The 19,604-nt window shown below is 39.0% G+C and overlaps 1 protein-coding gene across 3 annotated transcripts in view; it reads left to right on the top strand.

Annotated features, from left to right (window-relative positions):
- The window catches only part of ift70 (intraflagellar transport 70), a 155,791-nt gene that overhangs the window by 125,466 nt on the left and 10,721 nt on the right, over positions 1 to 19,604 (top strand). For 2 of the 3 annotated variants that reach the window (XM_068003109.1, XM_068003111.1), the window contains exons 15-16: positions 9,280 to 9,309; positions 15,890 to 15,961. In XM_068003109.1, coding sequence (XP_067859210.1) covers positions 9,280 to 9,309; positions 15,890 to 15,961 — 102 coding nt within the window. The remainder of the gene's footprint in view (positions 1 to 9,279; positions 9,310 to 15,889; positions 15,962 to 19,604) is intronic. The other variant, XM_068003110.1, reaches the window with a different exon arrangement.

Raw genomic sequence — 19,604 nt, 5'->3', positions numbered from 1 at the left:
ATAGGCCAGTCAGTCTTACCTCGGTGGTGGGCAAACTATTAGAATCAATACTGAGAGATAGGATAAACTGTCACTTGGAAAGGCATGGATAGTCAGCATGGATTTGTTCAGGGAATGTCATGCCTTACAAATATGATTAAATTCTTTGAGGAAGTACAAGGAGGATTGATGAGAGTAATGCAGTGGATGTTGTCTACATGGATTTTAGTAAGGCACATGGCAGACTGGTCAGAAAGGTAAAAGCCCATGGGATACAGGGAAATGTGGCGAAATGGATCCAAAATTGGCTCAGTAACAGGAAACAAAGGATAAAAGTCGATGGATGTCTTTGCGAATGGAAATTCATTTCCAGAGGTTTGCCACAGGGCTCAGTGTTGGGTCCCTTGCAGTTTGTGGTATATATTAATGATTTGGACTTGAATGTAGGGGGCATGATTGGCAAATTTGCAACTGACACAAAAATTGGCCGTGTAGTTGATAGTGAAGAGGATAGCTGTAGACTCCAAGAAGATATCAATGGGTTGGTGAAGTGGGCGGAAAAGTGGCAAATGGAGTTCAACCTGGAGAAGTGTGAGGTAATGCACTTAGGGAGGGCAAACAGTAAAAGGGAATACACAGTAAACAGGAATGTATTGAGAGGGGTAAAGGAAGTGAGAGACCTTGGAATGCATGTGCACAGGTCCCTGAAGGTGGCAATACAGGTAGATAAGGTTGTGAAGAAGGCATACGGAATGCTCTCCGTTATTAGCCGAGGTGTAGAATACAAAAGCAGGGATGTAATGATGGAACTGTATAAAACGCTGGTAAGGCCACAGCTGGAGTATTGTGCGCAGTTCTGGTCACTACATTACAGGAAGGACGTAATTGCTCTGGAGAGAGTGTAGAGAAGATTCACAAGAATGTTGCCAGGGCTTGAAAATTGCAACTACAAGGAGAGATTGGATAGGCTGGGGTTGTTCTCCTTGGAGCAGAGGAGACTGAGGGGTGACTTGATTGAGGTCATAGAGTCATACAGCACGGATAGAGGCCCTTCGGCCCATCGTGTCCGCGCCGGCCATCAGCCCTGTCTACTCTAATCCCATATTCCAGCATTTGGTCCGTAGCCTTGTATGCTATGGCATTTCAAGTGCTCATCCAAATGCTTCTTGAATGTTGTGAGGGTTCCTGCCTCCACAACCCTTTCAGGCAGTGAGTTCCAGACTCCAACCACCCTCTGGGTGAAAAAGTTCTTTCTCAAATCCCCTCTAAACCTCCCGCCTTTTACCTTGAATCTATGTCCCCTTGTTATAGAACCCTCAACGAAGGGAAAAAGCTCCTTAGTATCCATCCTATCTGTGCCCCTCATAATTTTGTACACCTCAATCATGTCCCCCCTCAGCCTCCTCTGCTCCAAGGAAAACAAACCCAATCTTCCCAGTCTCTCTTCATAGCTGAAGCGCTCCAGCCCTGGTAACATCCTGGTGAATCTCCTCTGCACCCTCTCCAAAGCGATCACATCCTTCCTGTAGTGTGGCGACCAGAACTGCACACAGTACTCCAGCTGTGGCCTAACCAGTGTTTTATACAGCTCCATCATAACCTCCTTGCTCTTATATTCTATGCCTCGGCTAATAAAGGCAAGTATCCCATATGCCTTCTTTACCACCTTATCTACCTGTTCCGCCGCCTTCAGGGATCTGTGAACTTGCACACCAAGATCCCTCTGACCCTCTGTCTTGCCTAGGGTCCTCCCATTCATTGTGTATTCCCTTGCCTTGTTAGTCCCTCCAAAGTGCATCACCTCGCACTTTTCCGGGTTAAATTCCATTTGCCACTGTTCCGCCCATCTGACCAACCCATCTATATCGTCCTGCAGACTGAGGCTATCCTCCTCACTATTTACCACCCTACCAATCTTTGTATCATCAGCGAACTTACTGATCATACCTTTTACATTCATATCCAAGTCATTAATGTAGACCACAAACAGCAAGGGACCCAGCACCGATCCCTGTGGTACCCCACTGGCCACAGGCTTCCAGTCACAAAAACAACCTTCGACCATCACCCTCTGCCTTCTGCCACTAAGCCAGTTTTGTATCCAAAGTGCCAAGGCACCCTGGATTCCATGGGCTCGTACCTTCTTGACCAGTCTCCTGTGGGGGACTTTATCGAAGGCCTTACTGAAATCCATGTATACCACATCCACTGCGTTACCCTCATCCACACGCCTAGTCACCCCCTCAAAAAATTCAATCAAATTAGTCAGACATGATCTTCCCTTGACAAAGCCATGTTGACTATTCCTGATTAATCCTTGCTTCTCCAAGTGGAGACTAATTTTGTCCTTCAGAATTTTTTCCAATAATTTTCCTACCACTGATGTTAGGCTCACTGGCCTGTAGTTCCCCGGTTTTTCCCTACTCCCCTTCTTGAATAATGGTATTACATTAGCGGTTCTCCAGTCCTCTGGCACATCCCCTGTGGCCAGAGAGGTTCTGAATATATGTGTCAGAGCCCCCGCAATCTCCTCCTTTGCCTCACACAGTAGCCTGGGATACATTTCGTCTGGGCCTGGGGATTTATCCATTTTTAGGCCTGCTAAAACTGCCAATACCTCCTCCCGCTCGATGTTAATATGTTCGAGTATATCACAGTCCCCCTGCCGTATTTCTATGTCCACATCGTCCTTCTCCATAGTGAAAACAGATGCAAAAAATTCATTTAGAACCCCTCCTACATCTGCCGGCTCCACACACAGATTGCCATTTTTGTCCCTAATGGGCCCTATTTTTTCCCTAGTCATCCTCTTACCCTTAATATACTTATAAAACATCTTAGGATTTTCCTTTATTTTGCTCGCCAGTGTTATTTCATGGCCCCTCCTTGATCTCCTAATTTCTTTTTTAAGTATCCCTCTGCACTTTTTGTACTCCTCTAGGGCTTCCTCCGTCTTTAGCCTTTTGTATCTGCCAAAAGCCCTCCTTTTTTTCCTAATCCATTCTCGTATATCCCCTGACATCCAAGGTTCCCTGAACAACCAGGTGCCCAGATAGAGTAGACAGGAAGTACCTGTTACCCCTAGCGGAGAGTTCAAGGACATAGATTAAAGGTGATTGGCAGAAGGATTAGAGGGGACATGAAAAAAATCTTTTTTACCCAGAGGGTGGTGGGTGTATGGAATTTGCTGCCCAAATTGGTGGTAGAGGCAGGGACCCTCAACTCTTTAAAAAGTACCTGGACCTGCACCTACAATGCTGTAAGCTGCAGGGCTACGGACCGGGTGCTGGAAGGTGGGATTAGAATGGGCACCTGGTTGTTCTGCGAGCCGGCGCAGACACGATGGGCCAAAAGGCCCCCTCCTGTGCTGTATCTTTTCTATGGTTCCATCCCTTTGCTCCTCTATCCCATTTAGACTCTTATTCTTCCTACCAAAATGCAGCACCTCACACATCTATATTGAAATTCATTTGCCAATCACACACCTATTCTGCAAGTTTATTAATGTCCTCTTGCATTTTGACGCAGTCTTCCTTTGTATTAACTATACCCCCCAATTTGGTGTCATCTGCAAATTTTGAAATTGTACTTGCGATTCCTGAATCCAAACCACTAATGTAAATTGTGAACAACAGTGGTCCCAGCACTGATCCCTGTGGAACATCTCTTCCCACCTTTTACCAGTTTTGAGTAGCTACCCTTAACCCCTACTCTCTGCTTTCTGTTTGGTAGTCAATTTACTATCCATTCTGCTACCTGTTCCTGACTCCACATGCTCTGACCTTAGCCGTGAGTCTACAATGCGGCACCTTATTGAAGGCCTCTTGAAAATCCAAATATGTTACATCTACTGCATTACCCTTGCTAACTCTTTCTGTTACTTCTTCAAAGAATTCAATAAGGTTAGTCAAACATGACTTTCCCTTCTGAAATGCTGACTATTCTTTATTGTATTTTCATTCTCTAGATGTCTTTCTATTACATCTTTGAGTAAAGATTCCATTATCTTTCCTACCACCGACGTTAAGCTAACTGGTCTATAGTTCCCTGGTTGTTCTATCTCCCTTTTTAAATATAGGAATCATATTAGCTATCTGCCAGTCCTCTGTCATTATTCCCTTTTCTGATGATTTTTTATATATATGTAATAGAGCCTCTGCTAACTATCTCCTCCCTAAGTTTGACTAGTTTATCAATTATCTCCGCCCTTTCTATCTTAAATGTTTTAATATCTTTTTCGATCTCTTCTTCTAATGCCCTGCACACCTTGTTAGTCTCCCTGGTAAATACGGAGGCAAAGTAACTATTCAGTATTTCTGCCATTTCGCTGTCGTTACCTTTTATCATCCTCTCTTTTATTGTCTGTGTACTTAAGATACTACTTTTTCTTTAGTTTCAATTTTACCCTTATCTCTTTATTCATCCATGGTGTTTCATTATTGGCTAGTTTGTTCTTGCTTTTTAGAGGAATATATTTCTCCTGAACTCTATTGATTACCGTTTTAAATATTATCACTGCTGTTCTATCAGTTTGTCTGTCAAAATTTTCTTCTGGTTTACCTGCCCTAATTCCATTCTCATCCCCTCAAAATTGGCTTTTTTTCCAATCTATTACTTTGGTCTTTGCCTTACTTATGTCTTTCTCAATTATTATTTTAAACTTTATTATATTATCGCTATTGCCTACACTTACTTCTCTTATCTGTTCTGGTTCATTTCCCATTACTAGATCCAACAGTGATTCCCCTCTTGTTGGGCTTCTCACATACTGGGTAAGAAAGGTGGTGAAATGGGCAGACACATGGCAGATGAAATTTAATGCAGAGAAGTGTGAAGTGAATCATTTTGGTAGAAAGAATGAGGAGAGGCATTATAAACTCAACTGTACAATTTTGAAGGGGGTGCAGGAACAGAGAGACCTGGGGGTTTATGTATGCAAATCTTTGAAGGTGATAGAGCAAGTTGAGAAGGCTGTTGAAAAGGCATATGGGATCCTTGGCTTTTTCAATAGAGGCATAGAGTGCAAAAGCAAGGAAGTTATGCTAAACCTCTGTAAAACATTGGTTAGGCCCCAGCTGGAGTATTGTGTCCAATTCTGGGCACACCGCTTCAGGAAGGATGTCAAGGCCTTATGGAGGGTGCAGAGGAGATTTATTCGAATGGTACCAGGGATGAAAGACTTCAGTTACATGGAGAGACTAGAGAAACTGGGGTTGTTCTCCTTGGAGCAGAGAAGGTTATGGGGAGATTTAATAGAGGTGTTCAAAATCAAGAAGGGTTTTGATAGTGAATAAGGAGAAACGGTTTCCAGTGGCTCGGAAACAAGAGGACATAGATTTATGGTAATAATGCAAAAGTACCAGAGGCGACATGAGGAAAAATATTTTATCACGAGTTATGATCTGGAATGCACTGCCTGAATGGCTGATGGAAACAGATTCAAAAATAATTTTCAAAAGGAAATTGGATAAATACTTGAAGTGGAAAAATTTGCAGGGCTATGGGGAAAGAGAAATGGAGTGGATAGCTAATTAGATAACTCTTTCAAAGAGCTGGCACAGGCATGATAGGCTGAATTGCCTCCATCTGTGCTGTATGATTCTATGATCTGTTAAGTTGTTAGTTTTTTGGAAGTGTTCTTCATATGTATGTTAATTATAGGATCAAGATTTTTCAAGGTCAAGTCAAATGTAAACTCTAAATTTACTAGATTCTATTTTGAAGTAGTGACATATTATTGAGCACAAACCTAAGAACTTAAATTGACGGTAGACTGATTATCACTGAAATGTTTTAATTTGGTGATTTTTGTCTGTCAATTAAGTGAGAACTGTACATGATGTACCAGTTTTATTGGGTATGTGATATACATTTTATACAGTCATTGAATTCACACGCACTATCTCTTAACAGTTTACTTTTGATTTAATGTACTGACAAAGTCAGAGCTGCATATTTTTAAGGAGTGTTTTTTTTGTACAGAATCCATGACATTCTGCTAAGTCAGAGAGAATGATGAATTTCATATAAATCTCCTAAAAGCTGTATAAAATACTACACAATTCATCAAGCTCTCCCAATGTCACAGAATTTCATAGATTCTACAGAACAAATGTACCCTGTGAAAAACATACAAAAACTTAATTTAAAATCACAAAATTAACCCACTTAATATTAAATTAACCCACTTAAGGGTTAATTTAATATTATTACAATCTTGCTTAGCAGCTTGTAATATGTCATTTGGTTTTTAGAAATTCTAAATTGCATTTTAGGAAATAAGATTAATTCATTTTCTATATACATTTTTCAATTTCGCCTGTCATAAGAAGCTTCGTAATTATCTGTTTGTTTTAACATGTACTTTTTAGTTTTCATGTGTGTTTTTAAATATCAAATGAATTAGTCAAAGAGAAAAAGGTAGATCAAACCCATCAAATCTCTTTCAATCTAGTAGTGAATTTGTTTTAATTAAAACGTGTGCAATTCTTTTTTAATATATTGGTAATTCCATCTTTGGAACAAAACGATGATTAAAATTGCCAGGAAGTCCAAATCTGCAGAATATAATAAGGGCTAAGAATTACTCGTCTCAAATACTGAAAAGGAGTTTGAGTTGTGAATGTCATTCCAACCACAAAATGATTCAACATGGGGTTCACTGAAAGAGTGAGCAAGTTCTCTAGAATTTCTTACATATGAACGGTAAGGCTACAATAGAGCCTTATGAAAAAGCAAAAATAAAATGCAAAAATTAAACAGTGGACATCAAATTGTTCAAAATATGAGGGTTGAGGATGCTTTGATATATAAAATTTCTGTTGTGTTCAGACACTTGATTGAAAGCAGGTATTTTTGATGTACATTTTTATGGATAAATGCATAGAATTAGATAGAAATTACAAGACAGAAACTGGTTGTTCAGCCCAACCAATCCATGTTAATGTTCATTCTCTACATGAACAATAGTCCTGATCTCATATGCCCGCTCTGTTCCCATATCCTTTTATTCCTTTTCCTTTCACCACCTATTCTTAAATGTTAAAATGGTCCCTGCTTCAGTCACTAACTCTGGTAGTACATTCTGCAGTATCATAACCCTAAGTGTAAAATCGTTTCTCCTAGTCTCTGTCCCAAATCTTGCATTTAATCTTATATCTACGCCTTTACGTTCTAGACCCCTCAATCACTGGGAACAGACAGTTTCTACTCCATCCCATCCCTTCATAATTTTAAACATCCTTGTCAAATCACCTCTGTTCTAACCAAAACAGCACCAATTTTTCAAGTCTTCATATTTGTATCTCCTCAAACGAGGCAGCTTCCTGGTGAACCTGCATTGTACCCTCTTATTGCCCCAACATCCTTCCTATATTATGAAGCCCAAAACTGAAATTTATATTGCCTGCTTCTAATTATTTGTGCTTCATCCAGTTATTTAGTAATTTAATCTTTAATGAAAGATTCCAACATTTTCCATACCATAGATGTTAAACCAATTAGCCTGTAATTACCTGGGTTAGCTCTGTCTCCCTTTTTTGAAAACGGGCATTAAATTAAAACACTCCAGTCCTCCAGCGCACAACCACTCTTAATGGAATCTTGAAGTATAATTTTTAGGGTCGGCGCTATTTCTTTCCCTATTTCTCTCAGCATCATCAGATTCTATGCACCATACTTTCAAAAGGATGTCAAGGCCTTAGAGAGGGTACATAGGAGAGTTACTAGAATGGTACCAGGGGTGAGGGACTTCAGTTACGTGGAGAGACTAGAGAAGCTGGGGTGGTTCTCTTTAGAACAGAGCAGGTTGAAGGGAGATTTAATATAGGTGTTCAAAATCATTAAGGGATAGTGTACATAAGGAGAAATTGTTTCCACTGGCTGAAGGGTCAGTAACCAGAGGACAGAGATTTAAGGTAAAAGAGCCAGAGGTGAATGAGGAGAAATTTTTTTATGCAGTGAGTTATTATAACCTCTAACGCACTGCCTGAAAGGGTAGTGGAAGCAGATTCAACAGTCACTTTCAAAAGGGAATTGGATAAATACTTGAGGGGAAAAAATTGCAGGGCTATGGGGAAAGAGCAGAGGAATGGGATTTATTGGACAGCTCTTTCAAAGAGCAGGCACAGCCATGATGGGCCAAATGGCCTCCTTCTGTGCTATAAGATTCTATGATTCTACGTATCCCCCTTAGTACTTTGTCCTCCTTTAGCTTAACTAACTTTGCTAATACTTCCCTTTTTATTTATTATAGTATCTCACATCCCTTTTAAACAATTTAGGATTTACCTCCTCCCCAATATCTTTCTCTTTTATAAAAACTAAAACAAAGCAATTAAGTATCGCCACCAATTTCAGCTCATCCTCTACTAACTCACTATCTTCTTTCAGGGTCCCACCTCATATTTGACAATTCTCCTTTTACTAATATGTTTGGAGAATACTTTTATTGTTGTTCTTAATTTTTTTTTGAAATTCTCTCCTCATACTCCCTTGTTGCTTTCCTATCTCTTTCTTCACCTCTTTCCTTATTTCCTTGTATTGTCTCTTGTCTTGTATCATACCTATAGGCCTCACATCCTCTTCTTCAATTTTAGTTTGTTTCTAACACCTTTACTTAGCCGTAGTATTCTGCAACTTGAAGTAGTCTCATTATTTTTGAATGGTATATATTTATTCTGCAACTTTGCAATCTCCTTTTTTAAAAGTATCCCATTGCTGATCTATAGTTCTGTGCACCAATTTCTCTTTTTACCCCTTCTTAGATAGTTCACTTCTCATCTTTCTAAAATCTGCCCCATTCCAATCTAGTGCCCTTGTTTTTGTACTGATTATTTTTCTTTTCTATTTGGACCTGCACGTCTTTCAACCAAAAGTGCAATTTCAGAATAAAAATGGCAAACTTATAGGTCCTGTATACCAACTACCATAAAAATAAACGTAAAGGTGATGCCAGGGGGCTGAGTATGCCAGCACTAAGAAATTGCCTGCACAAATACATGTCACCCCTCACAATATTGTCAGTCATATGTTTGCAAAGCTATTAATTCATGCACTCGATTCTCTATGGGGCCAGATTATTAATACGCTTCATTAGAAAAGGTTTATTCACTTATGGTATAGGACAATTGGGAAGTAAAGATTAAAAGGTTTGCTTAAGAAGATAAAATTATTGTAGTACATTGTTCCAAATTATAAATGTTTCTTTAAATTTTGTAAAAATACTTGGTAAAGTGTAATTTCTAGTTGTTACAATTTAAGGGAGATTGTTCTTAAAATATTGCATCTATATTCCATCAGGATTTATACTTGAACATGGCAAAATTGCAGGTAATTTAGAGTCCATTCTAATCAGATTTTTTTTAGAACTGTGCCAACATTAAAAAGGCATTATTAAGTAATCACTACATTGGGCAGATGGTACGTGTATTTCTGTGAGTTGCCACTAACATTAATACATGAAGAGAATAATGCATTAAAAATGTATTTATTCTGCATAACTAAACAAAGCCTGTATCCCCTTATCTGTGAACTTTTCACCTGTCTACTGTAGTTGGGCCAGTGTAACATCCAAGGATGTCCCTGCAAGAGAAAAATCTCGGTAAAAAGACTCAACAGTGGATGAGATTTTTTTTTAACAACTGACAGTATGATTTAACAGAGCATGATCTGAGAGTGAGAAGTGTTGCTTTGTATTAAAAAGAAGTGTTCTGATTATGTGTGTTTATTGTAATGTATGACATTTAAAGTTGCAATATCCCATCTCAAGACGTCTATATTGAATCCTCTATATCAAATCAATTTTTATTGTGAAATGACATGCTATTCTACAAATTGATTTTTTATTAAATTACTTTAAAACTGGCATGAAGATCTATTTTGGTAACTGCCAGTGGAACAGATTTCAGGTGATGATAATGGACTTTGTTTTCCATTACATATAAAAATTTGAATTATGAAAACTACATGAGTTGGGGGAACACTGATTTTACTGTAATGGGATAGTACAACTTTAAGTGGTTTTGTTGCACTGCTAAACTTTTTCAGAGCATCTGTAGTCTAAAATATGGGATTTTGATTATACTTTTGATATCTTTATTGTGTTAGTAAATCATAGCTTTTAAGCTAAATTGTCATTCTCTTACCAAGTCTATGACTGAAACATAACAAATGCCACCATTATTATTAATAATAATACGGTTTATGGAATTAGACCTTTCCTTATTATTGCTTGTGTGATTCTTATGTTATTGGTCCATATTGTTGCATTATAATTTTTTTTTAAATCACCAGATGTAAAATTTTAAAATGTAGCGAAGCACTCATTTAAATTATTTGGAAAATGGCTGCGACAAAACCCTAACTATAAAATAGATTTCTAGTCAGTTTTAAATGGAATATTTTGTGACAACAGTCAACAAGAGAAAATTGTTAGACAAATTGAGAAATTTAAAATTCAAATATTTAGAAAATGGCAATACAATGAAGTAAAACTCCAGTTAGGAGCATGAAGGTCAAAAAATAGATTTATGGTCTATTGTTTAATTTCACAACAATGTGATAAAACATTATAGTTAAGTACTGGATTCTGGAGTTTCAGTCTATAGTTAGTTTTTATATTGCCTATCCAAATATATACTATATCAAGTATTAATTTGAGAACATCACCAGCTTATGTCCAGTAATTGATGTTAATTTTGCAAAACTTAACTTTCCAAGCCCAATACCAAACAAAGCATGAGAGGTTGAATGCAGTTTTATTGATAATAGTTTCATCTGCAGCTACACAAAAGCAAGTGTAATATACTGCATGTAGGAATTTTAAAAATGGACAAGAATGGTAGTGGTTGTTGGAGGCCAATCAAGTCAGCCCCAGGACATTCCTGCAGGAGTTCCTCAGGGCAATGTCCTAGGCCGAACCATCTTCAGCTGCTTCATCAATGACCTTCCCTCCATCATAAGGCCAGAAATGGGGATGTTCGCTGATGATTGCACAGTGTTCAGTTCCACTCGCAACCCCTCAGATAATGAAGCAGTCCGTGCCCGCATGCAGCAAGACCTGGACAATATCCAGGCTTGGGCTGATAAGTGGCAAATAACATTCGCGCCAGGCAATGACCACCTCCCCTTGACATTCAACAGCATTACTATTGCCGAATCCCCCATCATCAACATCCTGGGGGTCACCATTGACCAGAAACTTAACTGGATCAGCCACATAAATACTGTGGCTACAAGAGCAGGAGAGAGGCTGGGTATTCTGCGGCGAGTGACTCACCTCCTGACTCCCCAAAGCCTTCCACCATCTATAAGGCACAAGTCAGAAGTGTGATGGAATACTCTCCACTTGCCTGGGTGAGTGCAGCTCCAACAACACTCAAGAAGCTCGACACCGTCCAGGACAAAGCAGCCCGCTTGATTGGCACCCCATCCACCACCCTAAACATTCACTCCCTTCACCACCGCGCACTATGGCTGCAGTGTGTACCATCCACAGGATGCACTGCAGCAACTCGCCAAGGCTTCTTCGACAGCACCTCCCAAACCCGCGACCTCTACCACCCAGAAAGACCAGGGCAGCAGGCACATGGGAACGATACCATCTGCACGTTCCCCTCCAAGTAACACACCAACCCGACTTGGAAATATATCACCGTTCCTTCATCGTCGCTGGGTCAAAATCCTGGAACTCCCTTCCTATCAGCACTGTGGGAGAACCTTCACCACACAGACTGCAGCAGTTCAAGAAGGTGGCTCACCACCACCTTCTCAACGGCAATTAGGGATGGGCAATAAATGCTGGCCTTGCCAGCGACGCCCACATCCCATGAACGAATAAAAAAAATCAGTTACTTCATGAGTGGTATTGAAACAGCAACGGTGAAGTTGAAAGATGTGGAGATGCCGGTGATGGACTGGGGTTGACTAATGTAAGGAATCTTACAAGTTGAAAGAGATCCAGAGATCTTATTAGACTCGTTGTTCAACAAGTACAATCACTGCAAAGTAGTAACCAACAAATCAAGTAGAAAGCTAAATGTTACAGCCAAAATAGTAAAGTACATGTCTGACGTAGTCATGCTCAAACTGTATGGTGCTCTGGTCAGACCACGCTGTGTCCAGTTTTGGTCACCAAATCAAACCCTTGGAGGCAGTGCAGAGAACAGTGATGAGACTGATCTCTAGCATCAGAGGACTAAGTTATGAAGAGAAACTGAAGAGATGAGGCAACTGAGAAGTGACCTCAGAGATACATAAATGTTATAGAAAAAGTCTGGAACGTATAAACTATACTGTGAAAGTAAGACGAGGCACACGTTAAAACTTGTGAACTTGTTAGCACTGATGTGAGGAAATTCTTCACACAAAGAGTCAGAGTCAGAGTTATACAGCACGGATAGTGGCCCTTCGGCCCATCGTGTCCGCGCCGGCCATCAGCCCTGTCTACTCTAATCCCATATTCCAGCATTTGGTCCGATAGAGTTCCAGCATTTGGTCCGATAGGGAAGTCAGTGGAAATTAAAATCGGGAGAGATGTATAATGGGCAGCTGAATTGATATCGCCCGTTTTACATTATCATCCAAAGTCAAAATTACCAGAAGCCCAAGCCCCTCCTATTTAGGCAGATCTGTTGATGGGTGAGCAGATGACCTGCCTGAAAGAGCCATATGTCTGCTTTACTGTGCAAATCAGGGTCCTACACTTGTTGTAGGGTCCCGAAGGAAAATTCAGGTACAAATGGACAGAGCTTGCACTGCACAAGCTCCGCCTGGTTGTACCAAGCCTTGAGCGGCCTAATCAGCGGTCCTGAAAGGGAACTCCACTCAAAAAAACAGCCACAACATTTTTTGTGTTATATTTTTGTGGAGCCAGAGGGAGCAGGAGTAATCATTTAAGAAATAGTTGAATGTTGTGATGGGGGAGTATTGGATCCTTCTGAACAAATGAGCTAAGAATGGCCTTCCTCATCTGTAGCAAACTTGTGATCTTGTAAACAAAACTGTTGTTACTTGCACTGCAAAGGGCCAAGTAAGGGAATAAAATCAATGTAATTGCTTTCAGAGCTAATTTTGAGTGAGTGAATAGCTGATTATCTCCAGCTGTGGTTCTATTCACCCATAGGCTGTCCATGCAGTTAAATCTATGATTAAGATTGTCAGAGACCATAACTGAGTGATGGGAGACATCCTTCGCTGATAGATTGATAATTATTTCTCAATCTTTGTAGTAGACAGTTACTTGCAATGAACTAGTTAAAACATTTGAAAGTTTAATTTTATTTGCTATGCAACTGAATTAAATAGCAACACTGTTTAATAGTTAAACTACCAATTTACAGTAAAAATCAAGTGCTAACTTTTCATTGTTTAGCCCTTAAGGGACAGTGGAATTTTCTTCATAAAAATCAGTGGATATTGCTGTCAACAGTTGTAAAGCACTGAATCTAATTTTTAAAAATGTCCATCCCAGTTCAGCTCCAGGAAATTGTATTTAAATGTGATTTTTAAGTTGGAGTTCACAAACATTATCTTCTAAATACTGATATAGCTCACTGTATTCTTTCCTTTTGTTAAAATAAAAGTTTGTAATCCTAAAATCAACTGCTTACTGTAACTGAAACTTCTATTTTCTTTGTTTGATCAAACTGTTAGTAATAGTCAGTTAGCAATCTCCAGATAGAATCAAAGAAATCACAGCACTGATAGAGGCCATTCGACTCATTGTGATTATGCCAGTGCTGACTCTTCAACTGGAGCTATCTTATCCAATCCCACTTTCCTGCCCTTTCCCTGTATTATTTTATATTAATTTCAAATACTTACTAAATTCCCTTTTAAAGTTATAATTTTTGCCTCAATAGTCACCTGTGGTAAAGAATTACATGTTCTAATTTTAAGGTACTGAAATTGTCAAACTGCAATAAAACATAATCCATAGAAAGTAAAATAGTACGCCCATGTCCAAAGTACTTCCTATATTATTCGTATAAAGTACATAAAATCTACAGCACAGAAACAGGCCATTCGGTCCAACTGATCTATGCAAGCGTGTATACTCTAAACAAGCCTCCTCCCACCCCTCTTCATCTAACCTTATCAACATATCCTTCTATTCCTTTCTCCTTCAAGTGCTTATCTAGCTTCCCTTTAAAGGCATACATCTGTGCTATTCGCCTCAACTACTCCTTGTGGCAGCAAGTTCCACATTCTTATCACTCCAGTAATCATCAATAAATTAATTATTTAATTTATTGATGACTACCTTATAATTATAGCCACTAGTTTTGGTCTCCCCCAACAAGCGGAAACACCTTCTCTATGTTTCCCTTCATAATTTTAAAGACCTCTATTAGATCACACCTCAACTTTCTATTTTCTAGAGAAAACACCCCCAGCCTGTTCAGCCTTTCCTGATCAGTATATCCTCTCAGTTCTGGTATCAATCCTGTGAATCTTTTTTACACCTTCTCCAGTGCCTCTATATCCTTTTATATCCTATATGGAGACCAGAACTGTGCACAGTACTGTAAGTGTGGTCCAACCAACGTTCTATACAAGTTTAACATAATGTCTCTGCTTTTCAGTTCTATCCCTCTAGAAACAAAATCCAGTGCTATGTTTGCTTTTTTTATGGCTTTGTTAACCTGCATCGCTACTTTTAGTGATTTGTGTATCTGTACTCCATTTGGACTCTTATTATCGAAGCAGTATGTGGCCTCCTTATTCTTCCTACCAAAATGTAACACATCACACTTATCTATATTGAAATTTATTTGCCAATTATATGCCCAGTCTGTAAGTTTATTAATGAATTCATGTATTTTGTTCAATGTAGTTTGCTTTTAATTAGATATTCCATAATAAGGCTATTTATTTACCTTATTAGGATATATATTAGAATATATTTGATATGAGTGTTCATATCAAAATAATTCACCATTTTGTACTTTTCTTGTTTATAGCAGATAAATTAAAATTAAAAATGTATTTCCCTACCCCTGCACCATTTTGTGACCTGCCAAACAGCTGCTATTTTCTGGTGTTTCTCAGCCCTAGAATGTTAAGATGTCACGGTTCAGTGATGCTAAACATCTAGACTCCGGTTCCTGCAACACTTGCCCCTCCCCCAAAGTATTAATGGGGCATATCTCAACTACACAGTTTTCTAAAGCTATTTAATCTGCAAAATGCATCGATAAAACAATTTTTAAGGAATCCCTAGTGTTTTTGAAATGCAAATTAGCAATTATTTACACAAGGCCAATAACACAATTTAAAATTACACAATTGATTTAGTTCACTCAATTAATTTCCAACATATTTTTCCCCACTCTCCTTTGTTTCTTGGGCTTCTTGTCCTTTAAGTGCATAATTTTACTACATACCTTGCTGTTTTTAGTAACCTAGGCTTTGTCAACTAAGAAAAGTTTTTTTCCCCCTTTCAGCAGTTTTCTTTTGATATATTCTGAAGCTGGTGGCATTTATACTTATGACTGGGTAGATACTTTGGTCAGTAAAATAGAACATTAGGCTGCTCTCAACTAAAGTAATGCTGTTAGTACTCACTTCATAACTTAACTTATACATAGTAGACTTCACTATAACAGTTTTAAACTTGTGTCAACAATGAATTGTGACTTGATAACAATTTGCATATATCGCATCTTTGCTAGAAATATGCTGATATGCGTACATGCATTTGATTGTACTACTTAAAATGATTTAGTTGTCCATGCCATTAAAAGTGTGATTGTTTGTTGTGTACACTGTAATTGTCACTTTGCTTGTTTTGATTCCGAGATCCGGACTTGGTAGTGTGGTTTTACACCCTTTGCCCTGTTTTATCCATTTTAATGTAATGTTACTTTTACGTAGGCATATGCTTATAATCATTTCACTTTGTTTCCAGATCTTAAATGTGAGTGCCATTGTCCTTGCTAATCTCTGCGTTTCCTATATTATGACCAGTCAAAACGAAGAGGTGAGTGAAATATCCATCGATGGATGAGGTATATAAGAATACAGCAGTTTCCTTTTTATTGTATTAACTAAAATTTTTTGAACGGTTATTTTTTAACCAGTCATTTTGTGTTTAAATTTGACTCTTATTCATCTATGTATAGCCCGCCTCCCTGGCTCTAGCTCTAAGCCAGCCTGCCACTCAACTGGCAGCACCTTTTTGTGGAATCACATCACCACAATGTGGAGCACGGCACCACCGCTTGGCTCCATCCTGCTCACCTGGAGCTTGAACAGTGACACTGCATTCAGTTCTAGGCACCATACCTCAGGAAGGATATATTGGCCATGGAGGGGGTGCAGTGCAGATTCACCAGAATGATATCGGGGCTTAAAGGGTTAAATTATGAGGCCAAGTTGCATAGACTAGGTTTGTATTCGGTTGAGTATAGAAGATTAAGGGACGATCTAATTGAGGTGTTTAAGATGATTAAAGTAATTAATAGGGTAAATAAAGAGAAACTATTTCCTCTGGTTGGGAGTCCAGAACAAGGGACATAACCTTAAAACTAGAGCTAGGCTGTTCAGGGTGATGTCAGGAAACACATCTTCATACAAAGGGTGTGGAAATCTGGAACTCTTTCCACCCACCAACCCCACCACCCAACAAAAAAGCTGTTGAGGCTAAATCAATTGAAAATTTCAAAACTGAGATTGATAGATTTTTGTTACGCAAGGGTATTAAGGGTTACGGAACCGAGGCAGATAGGTGGAGTTAAGATACAAATCAGCCATGATCTAATTGAATGGCAGAACAGGCTCATGGGGTTGAATGGCCTACTCCTGTTGCTATGTTCCATGCTGTCTTTCTCTGATCAGCTCAAAATTGTCCAAGTGCTCAATCACTCTGTCCTTGATGACAGATTCCTGTAACTTCCCCACAACTAACGTTAGACTGACTGTAATTACCTGGTTTCTCTCTCCTTCCCTTGATGGTCAAATGGAGTGACATATGTAATTTTTCAATCCAACACCACAATTGCCAAATCAAGAGAGCTTTGGAAAATTATGACTAACCCATCTGCAATTTGCTCACCAACTTCTTTTAATACCCTGGAGTGGAAACCATCGGGTCTTGGAGATTTGGCTATCTTGAGTCCCATTATTTTCTCCATTACCATTTTTTTAAACTTACATTAAAGTTCCAATAAGTTCCTCCCCTTAACTTACTTTTAGGTTCCCTTATATCACTAGTATTTTATCCTCTTCCTCTACTGTGAAGACGGCTTCGAAGTACTCATTTAACAAGTCTGCTATTTCCTTATTGTTGATTACAACATCACCTGTTTCTGTCTTTAATTCCCCTTTAGCACTCTCTTTCTCTTAGTAACATTTTTTTTAAAATATATTGTTAGCTTTGATATCCCTGGCAAGTATTTTTTCATTTTCTCTTTTTTCACCTCATTACTTTCTTTGTTTTTATAGCTCTCCCAGTCTGCTGCATTTTGACTTTGAGTAATCCTTTTCTTTTAGCTTGATACTTTATCTTACCTCATTTGTTAACTACACAAGTGGAGCTATTGCTTTTTAGATGTATGTACTGGTTTTGTATTGTACCAAATACTTCAATGTTTGTAGGTTTACCAGTTAACAGTTCAGCCCAGGTTTCTGTGGTCAATTTATGTCTCATTGATGTTTGCCTTACTTAAATTTAAATCACTGGTTTGTGATTCTCCCTTGTCCCTTTCAAACTTAATATTAAATTTGATCATGTTATGGTCACTGTTCGCAAGATGTTCCCTTACCGTCAGATTGTTAACTAATTCTGGCTCGTCACTAAATATAGTATGGCCTGTTTCTTGTCGGTTCTAAAACATATTGTTCCAGAAAACTGTCCCGAATACACTCTAGAAATTTGCTGCCTTTATGACTTGAGCTGTTCTGCTTCTTCCAGCCCACGTGAAAATTAAAATCACCCATTATAACCGCATTGTTTTTGCAACGTGTTTCCCTGATCTCCATATTTATACATGCCACCGCTACATCACTACTATCAGGAGGTCTGTAGGCAGCTTCCACCAGAGTCGCGCATTCTTTGCTTTTCCTTAATTCTACCCAAAATGTTTCCACTGCCTGCTCATCCTTACTAAAGCCCCTGCTTTCTACGGCTGCAATTATATCTTTTATCAATATTGCTGTTCCTCCCGCTTTCTCAATTTCCCTGTCCTTTCTAAAGATCTTATATCCTACTGACCTTATGTCAACTATAAACTCCCTTTAAACTGAATGTGTTTCCATTTTGCTTGTTTTTTCCTTATGCTATGTACATTTGTGTACAGAATTCCTATTTGGGTAACTGTCCCCACTCTGTCCATATGCCCTGATGGTGTCTTGTCACATTTCTTGACTTATACACCTTTTGTAGCTGTGCAGATTGTTATACCTGCAAATTAATATGTTCTTATTTTACATCACTCCTGCTTTATTTTTAACAGGTGTTTTGTTATTACTTCAAAAACCTTTTCTGCACCTGGGTACAGTCCTGTATTTATATTATCTTTATCACTTTTTGTACTTTGACCTTTGCTCTCATCCTTTTTTTTATCTTTAGGTTATTATTATCTCTACCCAAACCCTAACCCACTCCCCTTATTGGTTTAAAGTCCTTTCTACAGCCCTATTTATCCTTTAAGATGCTCCTTTAAACCTACCTCTTTGACCAAGCTTTTGGTCACCTGTTCTAATGTCTCCTTTGGCTCGGTGTCAAATCTTTTTGTCTGATTATGCTCCTGTGAAATGCCTTGGGACTACATTAAAGGTGCCAAATAAATGCAAATTCTTCTTGCTATAAACTATCCAGATATTCCTCCCCGTCCCTTATGTGTCAGAGTGTCTCTATACTTGCGCTCTAATTCAATAACTCTGAGCCAGAATTACTCAAGGCACTCAGGTGTAGTTATCCGGGACAGTCTCACTGTCCACAAATCCCACATTCTCCAGACCCGACGCACTGCCTGTGCTGGCATTATCTATTATATATTTATTTATTACTGTTTATACAGTAATTATTTAGCTCTAGTGCTGACTGATTCATCTTTAATACTAAATTAGTTACTTCTACTATTCAGTTTAATATATTTATCCTATTACATCTATTTACTATTTAAAGTTGATAGTTTTGTTTTTGCCTTTGTATTATGTGTTATTTTTAAGCTTAATTAAATTAATCTCCCGCATAGTTAAAATTAGAGTATGGATAAATAATTGAACACTGAGCTTTTATTCATCTGGCTTCGACTGCATTGATCGTGATGTCACTTTTCAAATTCTTCCCTCTGTTTCAGCTCTGCCCCCGCTCGGATACACCACAGTGTTTGAATTCACTTTGGGCCTCTCCCGCGATGCAAGCTCCCCCCCCTCTGATTCCCTGCTCTGTTTAAATTCACTTCTGGCCTCTCCCGCGATGCAAGCTCCTTCCCCCCCACCTCAGATTCCCTGCTCTGTTTAGGTTCACTTCAGGCCTCTCCCGCGGTGCTCCGCTACCCTGCCCGGGTTCCCTGCGCTGTTTAAATTTGCTCCGGGCCTCTCCCGTGATGCCAAGCTCCCCCCATTCTGGTTCCCCACTCTGTTTCAATTCGCTCCGGTCCTCTCCCATAATGCTCTGA

This window comes from Heptranchias perlo, chromosome 22 (assembly GCF_035084215.1).
Source record: "Heptranchias perlo isolate sHepPer1 chromosome 22, sHepPer1.hap1, whole genome shotgun sequence".
Classification (NCBI taxonomy): Eukaryota; Metazoa; Chordata; class Chondrichthyes; order Hexanchiformes; family Hexanchidae; genus Heptranchias; species Heptranchias perlo.
This window is presented reverse-complemented; position numbering and strand designations above follow the sequence as displayed.